General features: G+C 36.4%; 1 protein-coding gene across 1 annotated transcript in view; it reads left to right on the top strand.

Moving 5' to 3' along the window:
- Positions 1-16,971, top strand: part of pard3ba (par-3 family cell polarity regulator beta a) — a 277,652-nt gene that overhangs the window by 54,019 nt on the left and 206,662 nt on the right. The window contains exon 3 of the mRNA XM_079811668.1: positions 13,617-13,785. Coding sequence (XP_079667794.1) covers positions 13,617-13,785 — 169 coding nt within the window. The remainder of the gene's footprint in view (positions 1-13,616; positions 13,786-16,971) is intronic.

The following is a 16,971-nucleotide window of genomic DNA, read 5'->3' as shown; positions in this document are numbered from 1 at the left end:
ACATGCAGAGCCGTAGGTGTGTTTGATTAGCAGGGGTCAGGCGTCATGTTCTCTTCAAAGACTGTGAATGAGGTGCTTCATTTCCTGAGTGTTCGCAGCCTGTCTCTGTGTCTCCAACACTTTGTTAAAGAGGAATTCAACTGAGATTAGAAATGTGTGTGTGAGGGAGAGAGTATGAAGCAAAAAATAAGTGAGAATGCAATGTACAAGGAATACATTGTCAGGCTGCAATGTCATGAATATGAGAAAATAAACAATACATTTATTTGTTTATTAAACATTGTCATCTTTTATTATACTGCTTTGTATTCAAACGATAAGCCTTATTGCTTTTAGAAAATGGCAGCAACATTAATATGATAAAATACATTAAATAAATAAATTTATTAATTTTCACTCCGTGATTTTAGTCTATTAGCATTTATACAGTACATACTTTCTATAAATGAGTCAGTCACATTAATATATATAATCCACTTGTCACATTTTCATATCAGCTTTGAATATTGCTTTATATGATTTATTTTATTTTTATGTGTGTATGTATGCACTCATTCATGCATTTATTTATTTGCATTTATGCATGCATTCATTTATTTATGCAGTTATTTATTTCTGAATAATCTTTCTCTATTATTCTTTTAAAAAGTGTTTATTCACAAATTTATTTTATTATTTTATTTATAATTTAATCATTTATAACTTAACATAATTTGATTTATTATTTTAACTTGAAAATGTGAATGATATTTGCCTTTTTGCCTTAGCAAACACCACCAATAATATTTTTTGCATTATTATCACAGACATACATTACATTTACATTTACATTTAGTCATTTAGCAGACGCTTTTATCCAAAGCGACTTACAAATGAGAGCAATAGAAGCAACTACAACAGTCAGAGGCTACAGTATGCAAGTGCTGTAACAAGTCTCAGTTAATCTAACACAGAACACACAGGATTTTTTTTTTTTTTTTTTTTTATTAGTTGAAGGTAGTTGAATAGTTGAAGGTTTACATGCATAAACCTTCAACTATGTTGCCATGTGGACTGTATTTTTTCTGTGCACACGAATGTGTGTGTTTGTGTTTTAGCGGTTACCCAATACCCTCTGGGGGCGGAAGCCACGGTCCAGGTGCGTCTTTTCGAGAGGTAATCTCACACACCTGGAGCCGATGTTCAGCACACACATGGCGGCCGATCTCAGATTAGTCTGATCTCCTTCTTAATCCCTGTAATTCCAGCCTTGTTTGCACGACATCACCGCAATCACATTCCAAGGATTTCACCTGTTTGTGTGTGCAGAGTGTCTGTTTGTGAAGGCCTCAGCGCAGGTCACGCGGGTGTGATTGATGTCGATGCCCCTCTGTGGGCGATCACAGCGGGAGATTTAGAGAGAGTTTATGTCAGGTTTATTTGTCATCTGGAGGGGGAGAGATTGAGAAGATGGAAGACTATACAGGGAATGGGAGTGAAAATTAGGAAAGTGATATAAAGTAGGCCGTGATGATTTCTGCGATGCAGAAAACAGACAGAATTTTTTTTTATTCTGTCATAAAATTTTTATTCATGGTATAATGCAGAATGTCACGTAATTGGGCAAAATTTCGAAGAATAAATCAATCCTTTATACGTAATCAGATCATGATACGGACTAGTGTCTGTGAATATATTTAAGTCACTTTACCAGCATTTTACTAGCCTAGGGCCCTATGAAATCCGTTTTATTTTTTCCCAAATTCCGTTTTATTTTTTCCCAAATTCCGTTTTTTCCGTTTTAATTTTTGCTAATTCCTTTTTTTTCCGTTTTAATTTTTGCAAATTCAGTTTTTTTTACCCTTAACTGTTATTTTAGTCGTAAAAAGAGTGTTTTTAATGTTAATATAATAGAACATAAAACATAAAATAGGAATGACAAACATCAAACAGGTAACAAACATCACATTTACTTTTCAGGACAAATACTGCAACATAACACTGCACTCTAAGCACTTCAAGTCACAACTAGATATTAGTGCTGTGAATTGATAATTAAAAAAAACCCAGAATTAATTGCATTTTTTCTGTAATTAATCATGATTAATTGCAATTAAAAACATTGGAGTTTTTAATATTTTGATATTGTAATAATTTCAGTTACTCTCCAAATTAATTTAGAAACAATTTAAAGACAGCATATTTTAAATGTGTGTTGTAATGGCATCTTTTTATGAATGAAGGCCAGTATCACTGATATTAATGTCTATATGAAACATTGATGACGTTACATTACAGTATAACTGAAAGCTACCGATTTCACCATTTATTAGGCTTTAAAAAATAACTTTTAATTTAATTGAACTTAAAACAATCTTTACATAAACCCATTATAATAAATGTTATATTTACCTGTGGCCTTCCCTGTCATAGTCTACACAGAAATTGAATAAAGTTATCAACACCTTTCTTAACTGCATAAATAATAAGTGAAATATAGATGAATCATCATTAAAACTACAATCTTCTGTTCCCGTTGTTCTTTGAACATTAATGACAGACATTATCAGTGCTCCTGTCACTTTAAGAACAGCCGCTTCTGAACATGATGTGGATAATGCTGCCTTCACGTGCTATCGGAAATTTGATGATTCCGACTTCTGAAGTCGTGATTACGAGCGCATTGCATTCAAGTTTCAAAATGTGAGGGCGTTCATGTGCAATGTTTACCTAGGAAACTCGTATATTACGATAATTCCGAGAGCACGTGAAGGCAGCATAAGACGCGCTGATCCGCGCATCTCATTTTCTCTCAAGTTCATTTAAGGCATTATTTTCCATACAGTACATTGAAGTGCATTAAAAACAAGGCAAAATACAGCAAGCACTACCTGAGGGAACTGCTCGGCTCTGTACTGAGGGCGGTGTGAACGGGGCTTTAGCGTTGAGTTTCTTAACTTTTCCGCTGATGAAAGCAGAGCCGTGGTGAGCCGCTTCACCATACTTTCATTGTTTTGAAGGCGGAGCTGAAATGACGGGAGGGGTTGAGTCGCCCAGATTTGCTTCCCCCGGTCTGCATTTTCCCCAGACATACGTTCTTCTCCCACACAAAACCGCATTTCATTCCAAATATGTCAAATTCCGGGAAATTCCGCGTTAACAATAGATTCCGCGTTAATATGCCAATTCCGCGATTCCGTCCGCGATTCGGTGATCGCGGAAATCATAGGGCCCTACTAGCCTGACGTCGTCATACTCAATTCTAGTCAGAATATGAGTCTGATACTGCTCCGTTGGGCTGTGATTATGGGGCGTGTTTCAACCGAACCAGGAAAGACCTCAATTGGATAGACCTACAACCAATCAGAGCAACGGAGCGACGCATAACGTTAGTTGTCAAATGTCAACAGAACTCAACTGCACTGTGTTGCCATGTCCGCGGGTTGAAGCGACCCCAATTATTTGATATACAGACCCAGGAATTCGATTTTTAGCTGCCAGCCCTGCCAACATAACACATATTTTACCCCCCAAATGCCTTTTTTCCCGGAGAACCCCCCCCCCTGGAAAGCTATTGGGCTTGTTTTTGGCTAGTTTTGAGGAACGTTAGCAATTGTGCGGGTTTCGTTGTAAAAACTTGGCAACCCTGCACGCACGCTGGAATAAGTAGCCTAACGTTAGAAGAAAAAGATGAGTGTAAACGATCTTTGCCGGTGTTGTAAAAAAATAATTTAAGGATACACAGAGTACTTACCAACACAATCATCATTTCTGAGAGAAATAGTAAAGGTGAATGCATATATGAACAAGTTCTCCGTTTAGGATTAGAACAAATTCAACCCAAGCGCTCTTTGATGACGTGGATGATTACGTTACTGTTTATCATCTGTCCATCATCGTCTAAAGCCGCCCTGACAATTTCATTGGTCCGAACAGTTTCTGTTCGGGCATAATTACTTCTCTATGGATCAATTCCAGACCGAACTGCCCGAGTAAAAATGTTGTGGGCGGGGCTAAGTTCGGCTGGCATCCAGGCTAGCATTTTACCATTTCATTTGAGAAAACTATCATCAGATACACACAAACTCAAACCGACAAATTATGACTGAAATATGTCATTATTGTACTGTAGAATGCACTTCTCAAAGCAATAATAACAACGATAATACAGTTTATTAAAACTTTACTTTTAAAAATATTTTATTTAAGCAGTAAACCTCTGCTCGTTGTTTGGAAATTGTTCAAATTTCATTTGATTACATTTAAAAAGATTGATTAAATCGTTTTTTTTATATGCATTCCATTAACAAATTGTTTCGATAATAAATTGTATTAGATTATAAAACCACATTTTCAAATACGATTAATCGAAAAAAGAAAAAAAATTGCCCAGCCCTATGAACAACACAGAATTTTAGAAAAAATAAAACAGATTTCATAAGGCACTATTATTGTTAAAAATACACTGAACAAAATTATAAACACAACACTTTTATTTTTGCCCCCATTTTTCATGAGCTGAACTCAAAAGATCTAAGACTTTCTTTGTACACAAAAGGCATATTTCTCTCAAATATTGTTCACAAATCTGTGTTAGTGAGCACTTCTCCTTTGCTGAGATAATCCATCTACACCAGATACATTTTAGAGTGGCCTTTTATTGTGGCACACCTGTGCAATAATCATGCTGTTTAATCAGCATCTTGATATACCACACATGTGAGGTGGATGGATTATCTCGGCAAAGGAGAAGTGCTCACTAACACAGATTTAGACAGATTTGTGAACAATATTTGAGAGAAATAGGCCTTTTGTGTACATAGAAAAAGTCTTAGATCTTTGAGTTCAGCTCATGAAAAATGGGGGCAAAAACTATTTATAATTTTGTTCAGAGTATAATTCATTGTTAAAATATTAATGTTATGAATTCAATTGATTAAACATACTTTTAGATTTTAGAATTAAAACATTAAAACCAAATCCAAATTTAATTTCTTATTTTATTTTTTAAACTGATTGAATTCCGTAGGCCTCTAATAAAGGAAGGACAATTCTGGAAGAGAAATTAGAAATGTTCTCTATTCCAAAACTAGTGTCTTGCCTCCTTTGTAAAGATGTCTTACATCAGCTATTTAAATATTATTCTATTCTCCACTATAATGCTCAAAAGCATCCAAATATTTCTGAATGGCTCATTCACTAGCAATGGCGACGTGACCTAGACGTTGATTGGCAGGTGGGGTTGGCATGACAACCGGCTCCATCTCTTATTAGCATGCAGGTGGAGCAGGTAATGGATTACAAGGAAGTGACATTAGTCAGCATTGTTTGACATCATGTTTCCTCAGGCCGATATCTGCGAGATGGCTGCTATCTTGAATGCAAATCAATTCACATGGTTTGTGGCATGAGTGAGAAGAAAGTTTGTGCCAGCTGAGTAGTTTTAAGAAGTTGCAGGAAGGTTTTAATATCGTTTGGGCAACTGTGGCCTGTTTGTACATCTTTCATTAAGATTTCTATTCCACTGAACACGTTTGAGATAAAACGAGGTGACGACAGTGAGCCAAACCCGATCAGCCAACATCTGGATCTGACCTTACTACAACTACAACTTTGTCTCACAATTTTGACATTATATGCCACAAAATCGACTGCACATGTCAGAATTGTGACTTTATATGCCACAAGTGACTTGCTATCTCACAAGTATGGCTTTTATATATCAATTATGACTTTAAATGGCACAATGATACAATGATAACTGCAACTTTATATGCCATAATTTACTTTATATCTCACATTTTTTACCTTAAGGCCTGGTTTCACAGACAGGGCTTAGATTAAGCCAGGATTAGGCATTAGTTCAATCAGGACATTTAAGTAGCTTTTACAAATGTGCTTTAGAAAAAGAAAAAGAAAAACATTACTGGTGTGCATCTTGAGACTGAACAATGGCATATTTTGACATATTTTAAGATATGTCAGTGCAAATTACTTTTCACAGATGTATCACTTTATTTCGTCACTGATCACAGATCAGGCATTAGAATGAACACAATTACTTAAATATTGTCACATTACTGTCAAGTCCAAATTGTAAAAGTCTGCACTGAAATTGCGACTGATTGGTGTCTGTGTTTCCATCGCGGTCTAAAGTACTGCGAAGATTAGTCCAGTTCCCGCTGGATTTCGTCCTCTAAGCTAATAAAGCCTGAACCTTGTCAACAGTCTATCTGTCTTATTTTTTTTTTTACTTAATTGTTGATTTGAATAGCAAACAACTCTTACTGCACTGTAAAAACAAATTTGTTCAGTTTACTCAATTAAATTGTGCAAACTCGTTGCCTTAATTCAATTAAGTAAGCATTACTTAATTGCATTAAGTTGTTCTTACTAAAACCGTTTAAATTTAGTTAACTTAATTCTATTTGTGATCTGAGGAAGTGTATTCCCAGAGTTTTTGGCTTTATTTTACTATTTGTCTTTTGTCAGTATAACCCCAATAACGACAGCAAAAATGGTAAAGGTCTTAACAATAATAATAGTAAAAAAATTATATTAAAAACAATCCATGTAACCATTGTTGTGTTTTGCATGCTGAATGTTGAAGTCTGTGTGTGACTCCCTCAAGCATGGTCAATTGCTATTGTCACAAAAATAGAGGGATTATATCAACCCAATTAAAAGGTTATACCATAAATATTAGCAAAAATGTTTTTAAAAGATCATTATTTGACATGAAATATAGTTATATATCATTAATTCACACATCCCAACCAAAGGGAACTCTGATCACAATTATGGTGATAGGAAATGGAGGAAATGAGTGAAAAGTCTGTTAAAAATTGCCCCGCCTCAAAAACTCTTTGCCGTCCCGCTTGTTTTTTCTGCTTTGGCAAAATGGTACTCAAACCAGTCAAGTACTGTTTACTAGGGTTCTCTAAGTAATGAAGGCATAGCATGCAAATAGTTCAGATTACTTAACTGTTTTAAGTAAGTTCAACAAATTATTGGACATTAAGTACATTTTTAATATTCCCTCTAAAAAAAACACGAATATTCGAACATCTGGTTGCGCATTTGGTCAATGACGCGCATTACGTCAATAACAGGACAAATTAATACAAAGAGACATAACTACTTGTATAGGTAGTCTATTTAAGTTTAAACATATTTGACAACGTATAACCTACACAGAAACAAGTAAATCAACTGATGGCCAAGACCGCAGACCTCACTCTCTCTCGCCCTCACCCTCACGCTCTCTGCGCATAACGGTTTAAATGAACACATTTTGAGTGCTGATCAAGAGTGTTGTGCAAGCAATTTAAGGTCGAGACTCTTTTCCCAAATATAGCAGGCTTCATTCTAGGGATGGCGAAAACTAAACATTTTCTTGACCGACCACCGAGCCTCATTAGCCGGTTGAAACCGGTTAACCGATTAGTTTAAAATATGCTGCGCTATTTGAAATAACAGCCGCGCCTGCAATTTCGCAACTCTGTCGCATCTCTCTGCCGCTCTGCCTCCCGCTCTCACACACACACTGTCCCTGGGCCGCCGCCTGCCTTCCACGTCACTTTTTTAAAATCCCCTACAGCGTAGGGGTGCACCGATCCGATATTAGGATCGGATATCGGCCGCGATACTGACAAAATAGCTGGATCGGGGATCAGAAAAATGAACAGATCCACAAGCCGATCCAGGTGTTTTTTTCCGTCGCAGCAGAACCGACGTCATTCGTCAGCTTCACGTGTGTCGCATGCTAGAAGAGACTCGGCTGTGTGGAGGAGATATTTCACGCTTGCCACGCCAACTAGTTCGTCGCTGTTTCGAGAGTATTACTGCAAAGTAAGGGTCTTTCCTGCATTGACATTTTTTTGACGGCCAAAGCCTAATTTGATGAGTTATTGTGATTTACGAGTGATGTAGAACAGATGCTGCGCTTGTGACTGAGTGACAGAGAGACCGATCTGAGAGCTCCTCCCCCGCGCGCGCTCTCTGGGTCTTCAAAATAATCAGTGTTCGCTCTCATATTTCACATATTAATCCAAATCAAAAGCTCGGAAGACCGAAACCATGTTGCACGTGACACATTCGGACAATTTTGTCCTTGAATTATCACTGGGTGTGAATTGCGCTCAAAAAACATTGACTCTTCTCTGACCAGCTGACATAAAGCATACTTTCAATAAGCGGGAGACAAATTATATCCAGTTATGAAGTGTTTTCTGTGTGTTGACATCTTTCGCGATGTTCTAACAGACGGGATTCGCACACAACGCGTCTGCTAATGTCCGATTCGTGACCTAATGACTCCTTTGAACCGAATCATTTTAACGACTGGTTAGAACAACTGATCTGTCCAACACTGAACTCATGAACTCAGTTTATTAATTTACTCAGAACGCAACTGAAATGAGAACACAAGTGTGCTTACCCATTTTAGCAAGAGTGGGTAGTAAGAATTATTTTTAATTATCAACAGTATTTCATCTTATTTCTGTTGACAATGTGTAGTAAAATAAATAGGCCTAGCCTACAATCATTTAATCTGGAGTGAGGTGAAACCAGAACAAAGTTGTTATTAGCTAGCTGAAATTTTTTATTAAATTGCATATGGTAGAAAATTAGACTAGCCTATTTGTTAATTTGTAATGCTACTTTTTAATATTGATATGATTATATACCAAAACAATTATCTGTAGTGTAAAAAATGTTTGGTAACTGTCAGATTACTATTGTATGTTTGACTGTTTTTTGTTTCCACTGCTACATTTTATTTATTTAAAGAAGTTAGATTACATTCTATTTTAGATTTGAATGCACAATTGTTTTTTAAATAAATAAGAATTCAACACCTTACATACATCTGTTATTTTGTCTTAGTTATGTTTAGTTAGTAAAGTCTGGTGCCTTTAGTCTCTTCAAGGAAGGTATAAGGTGGAAGAGAAGTTTATTATTAATTCAACAATATATCGGATCGGTATCGGGTATCGACAGATACACAAAGCCCAGGCATCGGTATCGGTATCGGGACTGAAAAAGTCGGATCGGTGCACCCCTACTACAGCGCGAAACATGAGTCCCGCAAAGCGGCGCCGAGGAGCTTGTTTGTAATCGGAGGACAAATGGCTCCTTAGTTTCGAAATGGTTTGGGTTCAAGGTGATCGCGTTGAAAAATTAGGCATTTGTCTAGCGTTAGAAGCTCATTTGAAACATTGCCGCGGCTCATTTAAGAAAATGACAGCTCCGAAGAGAGACGCCGCTTTAGTTCGAGGCTACCAGCTAGCATAGATAACACGGTAGGTTGGCTTAGGCTACCTTTCTCACCCGAAGAGGCTTGCGGGTGTCGCGTTTTCAGGTGATACATCATAGATGATGTGCTACTACTGTATTTAAGCACTGTATCACACAAGTTGCAACTTACATCTGTGTCATTCTTTTTGGTGAAATGGTCCCACACACTACTTTTCTTTGCACGCTTCATACTGTTGTCTGCCCTGGCTCTAACCTCTAGTGTTTTAGCCTGTTTACTTTTTGCAAACCTTGTGAGCGTGCAAACCCAAACGCTGTGACCTCGCGCCAAATGTTTTTATTGGTTTATTAAGTACAAACAGGCGAGTTATGAAAAATTGAGTGTGAGGGATTTGTTCACTTCACAAAAAAAGATTTTGGAATGAGATGGCTAACTGTAGTAGCGTTTAGTCCACTGTCTATAATAGCCTAATTTAGAGATCACTTCTTTTTTTTTTTTTTTACCGACAACAATCGGTTAACGTTGATACGGTCAACCATCGGTCAAACGGTCATCGGTTAACATCCCTACTTCATTCAGTAATTGAAACAAATGATAATTGAAGTTTTACAGCATATTATTGAACGCTCCAAAGCGAACTGTGCTGTGGTAAACATGGAACTTTTCCTTGACATGAAACGGTAAATAAACCAGTGGAAGCAGTGCATTTATCCTTTATTCATGCACTATCTATTCAGTCAGTACAGTAGCCTACACTTTAGTAATGTTTCTGTTTAACGTTAAATAGGGTACCTCGGTTCCATTGCTTGACAGAACTCCCTGAAGCCTGCCCCATCTACGACACTGATCGGTCTCATGTCCTTACAAATGAACGAAATTAATTTCTCCATTATGGCCTCTTGTCGTGTTGCAGACAGGTTGCAGACAAAGAGCTTGTGGTGGGCGATGCAAAGTAAGGGTGGTCCAGTTTGCACATACAAATTAGTTGCTTATATTTACAAAATGAGCCTACAAAAGCATAAACAAGCCGTTTAATAAAGAAAAGTTCACAAAACTAAATGAAAACTCACAAAAGTGCTAGGAAACATTTAAGAGATCATAAACTTAGTTGTATACGTTAACGTTACATTTCTACATACATTTTGTTCTCATGTCACAAGTAATATCAAGGTTTATTTTGATCCGTTTGACATGATTCTTTTGTAGTGTGGTTTTCAGTGAAGTGTACTAAAATAAATATCGCCACCTGTGTACATTAGCCCACTTCTTCTCTACGCTTTTTTTCTGATGGTTTATAGAACAATTACTCCGAGTCGCCCTCGGTCGTTTCAAAGAATAGCACAACGGCGAGCGCCGTTGAAAACTATTCGAATATATATTCAAATTTAGAATATTCGTTGACAGCCCTAGTGTGCACGCACCAAAATAGTTGAAATAAAATGCCAACCAATCAGCATGTTCAGCGCCTAAGTCCCAGCTAGCAGGGCCGTTCTGAGGGGGAAATATCTACCCGGAACTTCATTTAGACCCTGATTCCTGCGGTCGAAACACACTGAGTACCACCCAAAGTCCCTAGTTCCTGGGGAAAGTCATGTGGTGGAAACACATCCTTATATGCCAAAAGCTCAAGAAAATGTATATTTCTCAGTTCACCCCTTTAAAGGACAACTCCGGTGAAAACCTGGGGTAATTAACACATGGTCGACAAATCGAGCCACGAACGCTGTGCTAAGTGAGCTGGTCGATAGGAATTAAGTTCAGCTTAGCACAGCGTTCGTGGCTCGACTCGTCGAGACTGTTTTCCAAGATGGCTCCTGTCTGTATACGCGTGATGTACTGTCTTTATAAAGTATCTTCTTATTAAACTGTTTGTACACTTACAAAGTTCTCAATGCTTCGGTTTGCATGTAGGGACCCTCATTATGCTACCGTGTTAGTGTGAGGCTATTTTGAGCCTTGTTAGTGGGATTAACTAGCGATTTAATTTTACTTATTATATGCCCCATAGACTAGTGTTATAAGCTAATCTGTTTTTAGAGATAAAACTCTTTACATTCGATTTTCATGAAAACGCATCCCAGAGAACGATCTACTCGGTAACCAAACATGTTAATTACCCCTAGGTTCATTTTTCACCGTAGTTGTCCTTTAACTCACATGACTTCTTTTCTCAGAATTGTGATGTATAAATTTGCAATTGCGAGTTATAAAGTTTAATTCTGAGGGGAAAAAATACTTCTCAGAATTGTGAGTTTATATCCCACAATTTTGACAATAACTCGCAATTGCAGTTCTTAGAAAAAAAGATGTAAATTTGCAATTGCGAGGGAAAAAAAAGTCAGTATTTTTTATTCTGTGGCGGAAACAAGCTTCTACAGTTAATACATACATACACATTGGCAAATCCTCTCAGAGGTCGTGTCGGTGATGAATGCATCTCAGTGGAGTTGAAAAGCCGAGAGTGTGTTCATGTTACGGCCCTCACGAGAGACATCTGTGACCTGCCATCCATCATTAACGCTATTCCAGTGCTGTTTTAAAGCATTAGGCAGCTTATTGCCCAGCTACTGTTATGAAGGAAGGAGTTTATCGTTTTTTTGTCCAGTTTGCTGCTCTGTGATTAGCTGAAATTGACATGCGCACTTTTCTGTGAGTCACACACCTCGTCGATCCTTCAGGAATGATGTGCAGTGTGTGTGTATATACACAGCTGCGGTGATGAATATCTCAGCCCGCACGCTTCAGGCCCAGAAATAGAGTTTGATCAGGTATGAAGCACTGAGAGGAAGACGCACAGAAAGACGGCCATCTATCAAACCCGTGAAGAAGTGATTCCCTGAGATTACTTTTTCCCTCTCTCTCACTTTTTGCCATCTGATCTGGACGATTTCGGTTTGTTTTTCAGTGCGAGAAATGTCAGCCCATCGAATCACGCCGAGACCGGGCTCGGGGAGCGTGGCACAATATTTCCCCATGATTGATGAAGCGTATTCCTGTCGCGTGTCACCAGTTATTGTTTTCCTGAAAAACAGTTACGGATGCAGATGACTTCATACCGAGCTTCCTTCTCACCCTCCCGCGCTCGCTATACCTGCCCTCACGGTTGATGTTCCATGGCGTTTTTTGCCTTTCATTAAGCCGTTGTTTCCTCTGCCAGGCCTTTGACGTGATTGGAAAGGCGAGCGCGGGCAAAGAAGGGAAGTGCTAATTCATTAGTGGCTGGCGAATTATGGCCGCTTGTCAACGTGCCAATCCGAGACGGTCAGAGACCACGGCGCACGCACACGTATTCTCTCTCATTACCGTCGACTTCCTCTCGGCTCATAACGCCACCGTGACATTATGTTTGACAGCTCCTGATTCCCTTGTCACATCTAATTTGGCCATTGATGCTTAACGCACGTGCTCACAAACACAGACACCTGTCGGCTCGGATTTTATTTTTTAATTTCATTTTATATTTGTTTATCATACCGCCTGTCGTGCTTATGTGATCATAACTGGGTTGGGAAAGATGCTGGAAGCTCCTCGACCGAATGCATTTCACACACAAGCTCTCAGCCGTTACATTAGAGTCTGTTCTATAGATAATTAAAGCATGGTTGCCATGTGTAATGTGTCTAATTATTGTCTGATGGTTGTGTACCTTCATTTGATTGTAATTACTTACTATTTTTCGGTCCGTTTGAGACACCTGCATGAATAATAGAATCTCTCAACAGGAGATAAGTACGTGTGTGTGTATTTTCTGAACAGCATATTACCATACTCCGTCTATATTTGCGGTGTGTATATAGTGTGTGCTGTTTGCTAAGTTTCTGAATGCGTGAAATAACAGGATTACTATATTTGCCAACATGTGAACAGCGAACACTTCATGGAGCATTGTGTCCCACAATGCAATGCACTCGACTTGACCTTTCCAGTGTGGTGAATGAACCAGCGGTTGCATCAGCTGTGATTTTTAGCATCCTCTTGATTCATTATGCGATTGGACTGCCAACATCAAGACATGCTAAATATAGTCACGTTTTTCCATTTAAATTAATTTATAAAATAGAATTTTTTACATGTTTTTATTTTGTTTAATGCATTTGCAATTTAATTTATTTCATATGAAAATATTAATAAGTATTTCTATAATACCTTTCTGAAAAAATATAACTATTTTGAATTAAGCTTTAAAACTTATTTTATTTTCTGAGAACTGGACACTCTTTTGAGTTAAAACAATGACTCTTTTGAGTTAAAACAATGGCAGTAATGCAACATGGCTGTTACTGAATGTCTGACTTTTTGATATCTGTTATGTCATCTGCATGTCTTTTGTCATGTTGTTTTCTTGTCTGTAATCTGACTTGTGTTTGTCTGTCCTCAGCTGAAGGCTGTTTATGAGAAGATGGAGCTCCAGCAGAGGGAGATGGTGAGTCCCGGGGGAAGTGTGGCGTCGGGTCTCTCCAGCCTTGACTACTCTGAACCAGAGCTCAACATCCTTCAGCCCTACATGGGCAGCGAGATCGAGGTCACAACATCCGCCCTCAAATCAAGTACGTATGTCAGCACTGGAATTCACACGTGACATCAATCAAAATCAAAATCCATAATAGATAATAATTTTTCCATAATAATTTTCTTTTATTTTTTACGTTTTTTTTTTTTTAACATGTTTTGTTTTGTTTTGTTTTATTTTATTAACATTTTATTTTTTTGTTTTTATTTTATTAAAATTATTTTGTTTTGTTTTTATTTTATTAACATGTTTTGCGTTGTTTTTATTTAATTTAATTGTATATTTAATTTTATTTTTAACATGTTTTGTTTCATTTTATTAATATTTTTAATTTTTTAATTTTATTAACATGTTTTGCTTTGTTTTTGTATGTTTTATTTTATTAATATTTAATTTAATTTTTATTTATTTTTAACGCTTTGTTTATTTTATTTTGTTTTTATTTTGTTAACATGTTTTGCTTTGTTTTTATTTTATTTCATCTATTTAATTTAATTTTAAATTTAATTTAATTTTAACAGGTTTTCTTTCATTTTTATTAACATGTTATTTTTTTTATTTTATTAACATTTTATTTTATTAATTAAATTTTTTTTATATGTTTTGCTTTTATTTTTTATTTATTTTTTAAATTTTATTTACAGTAGATAATTCTTCTGGCAAATAGTAAAGTCTTGAGTCTATTCTTCTAATGCTGAATCTTTATACTTTGGTAGAGATTAAAATGGCTGTGAGTGAGGTATATCTGCGGGTGCAGTTTCAAAATCCATAATAATGCTTTATTTAATTTTATTTTATTATTAATTTTATTTTTAACATGTTTTGTTTCATTTTATTAACATTTTATTAGTTTTTTTATTTTATTAACCTGTTTTGCTTTGTTTTTGTATTGTTTTATTTTATTAACATTTTATTTGAATTATTTTTTATTTATTTGAAACGTTTATTAACATTTTATTTATTTATTTATTTTTAACATTTTATTTTATTCATATTTTATTTAGTTTTTTTATTAACATGTTTAGCTTTTTTATTTTTTAAATTTAATTTTATTATTAATTTTATTTTTAACATGTTTTGTTTCATTTTATTAACATTTTATTTGTTTTTATTTTATTAACATGTTTTACTTTTGTTTTTGTATTGTTTTACTTTATTAACATTTTATTTTATTTTTTATTTATTTTGAAAAGTTTTTGCTTTATTTTATTAATTTTATTTTGTTTTTATTTTATTGTATTAGCCTGTTTTGCTTTGTTTTTATTTTATTTCATTATTTCATTTCACCATTTTATTTTATTTTTGTATTTTATTTTTTATAAAAAAAAAAATATTTCTTTATTTATTTATTTTTAACATGTTTTGTTTTATTAGTATTTTATTTTGTTTTTATTTTATTAACATGTTTTGTATTTATTTTTTTATTTTTTTATTTATTTACAATACATAAATTCTTCTGGCAAATAGTAAAGTCTTGAATCTCTTCTTCTAATACTGAATCTTTATACTTTGGTCAGCTAGAGATTAAAATGGCTGTGAGTGAGGTATATCTGCGGGTGCAGTTTGAATCCCTGAAACCTCTAAGGGTTAAACAATATTCTCTTTCCCACGTGCACACGTGTCTTTCATTCTCAGTGACCACAGACCGGCTAAATGAAGAAAACATCTGTATGTGCACATCGACACGAGTGTGTGTGTGGTGGTTTTAAAGTGTGTGTGCGGTATAAAGTTGTAGATAGGGAATGTGTTTGTTTTCATAGCTATATGTGAACTCGTGTGGTTGCATTAGTAGCAGCCCATAATTGAGCTGATTTTGTGTGTGTGCATATCTATACGTTTCTGTGGTTTGGTGTTAACTTTTGAGTTTTGGAACAACTTGAGGGTGAATAAATGATTTTTATTTTCGGTTGAACTATCCCTTTAAGAATCCTTAGTGATCACCCATAATGCCCTAGCAACCACATAGCAACAGATTTGTGACATAGGCTAACGCCCGCTCCATGTTCGACTGTCACAGCTGTATCAGTTCAGGAGAATGCAAATGTTACACTTGCCATTTCTGAATCCATCATTGTGACTGCTCACTCAGGCTTGCCCCGGCTAACCTTCCCATAATGCCCCTCTCTGAAGCCAGACTGCAGGCAGATGTCCCTGTGTACACCTCAAGCGCTGCCATGTCATTACATTACAAAAAAGCCCACTGTCAGCTGCACACACAATGCTCGTCTCGCTCATTTATCAATTAAATGATGCCGAGGACAAAGAAACCGTGCCCAATGTAGTTTAGTAGCCGTGCCGTAGCGCTGGTGTGTGTGTGTGTGTGTGTGTGTGTGTGTGTCAGCACTTGGGATTTGATGTTGAAACGTAGCCGAGGCGATAGGGAAGTCAAAAAAAGAGTCTTATTGAATCAGTGGCACTAAGGAGAGGGAAAAGCCTTCACGGGATCAGGGGTAACTTAATTAGTGTGTGTGTGTGTGTGTGTGTGTGTGGGGTGCAAACAGGAATAATGGCAGCATTTGAATGAGTTCATGCTTGGCCGGACCTTGGTTGACTTCTGAACACTGCTAATCTGGTTAAATGTGTATGTGTGCGGGTTTACGTTGCTATACTACGGGCAAATTTGTCCCCAGAAGTTTGCTCTATATATATTTATATATATATTTTTTTATTTATCATTAGCTGTTTTGCTTTTTATTTTGCTTTTTTTAATTTTATTTTTATTAAAATTAGTCCCATCTTTCCATCCTGCCATCCATTGATCGTTCTATCATTCTATCTATTGTTATATATAATCAATCCATCTATCTATCCATCCATCCATTGATCGTTCCATCCATCCATCCATCCATCCATCCATCCATCCATCCAGTTATATCTATTGTTTCATCCATCCATCCATCCAGTTCTATCTATTGTTTCATCCATCCATCCATCATCCATCCTCCATCCAGTTATATCTATTGTTTCATCCATCCATCCATCCATCCATCCATCCAGTTCTATCTATTGTTCCATCCATCCATCCATCCATCCAGTTATATCTATTGTTTCATCCATCCATCCATCCATCCAGTTATATCTATTGTTTCATCCATCCATCCATCCATCCATCCATCCATCCAGTTATATCTATTGTTTCATCCATCCATCCATCCATCCATCCATCCATCCATCCATCCATCCATCCATCCATCCATCCATCCATCCATCCATCCATCCATCC

The sequence above is a fragment of the Gobio gobio genome (genome assembly GCF_949357685.1).
Source record: "Gobio gobio genome assembly, chromosome: 3".
Taxonomy (NCBI): domain Eukaryota; kingdom Metazoa; phylum Chordata; class Actinopteri; order Cypriniformes; family Gobionidae; genus Gobio; species Gobio gobio.
Note: the sequence above shows the minus strand (reverse complement) of the source record. Positions and strands in the feature narration are given on the sequence as shown.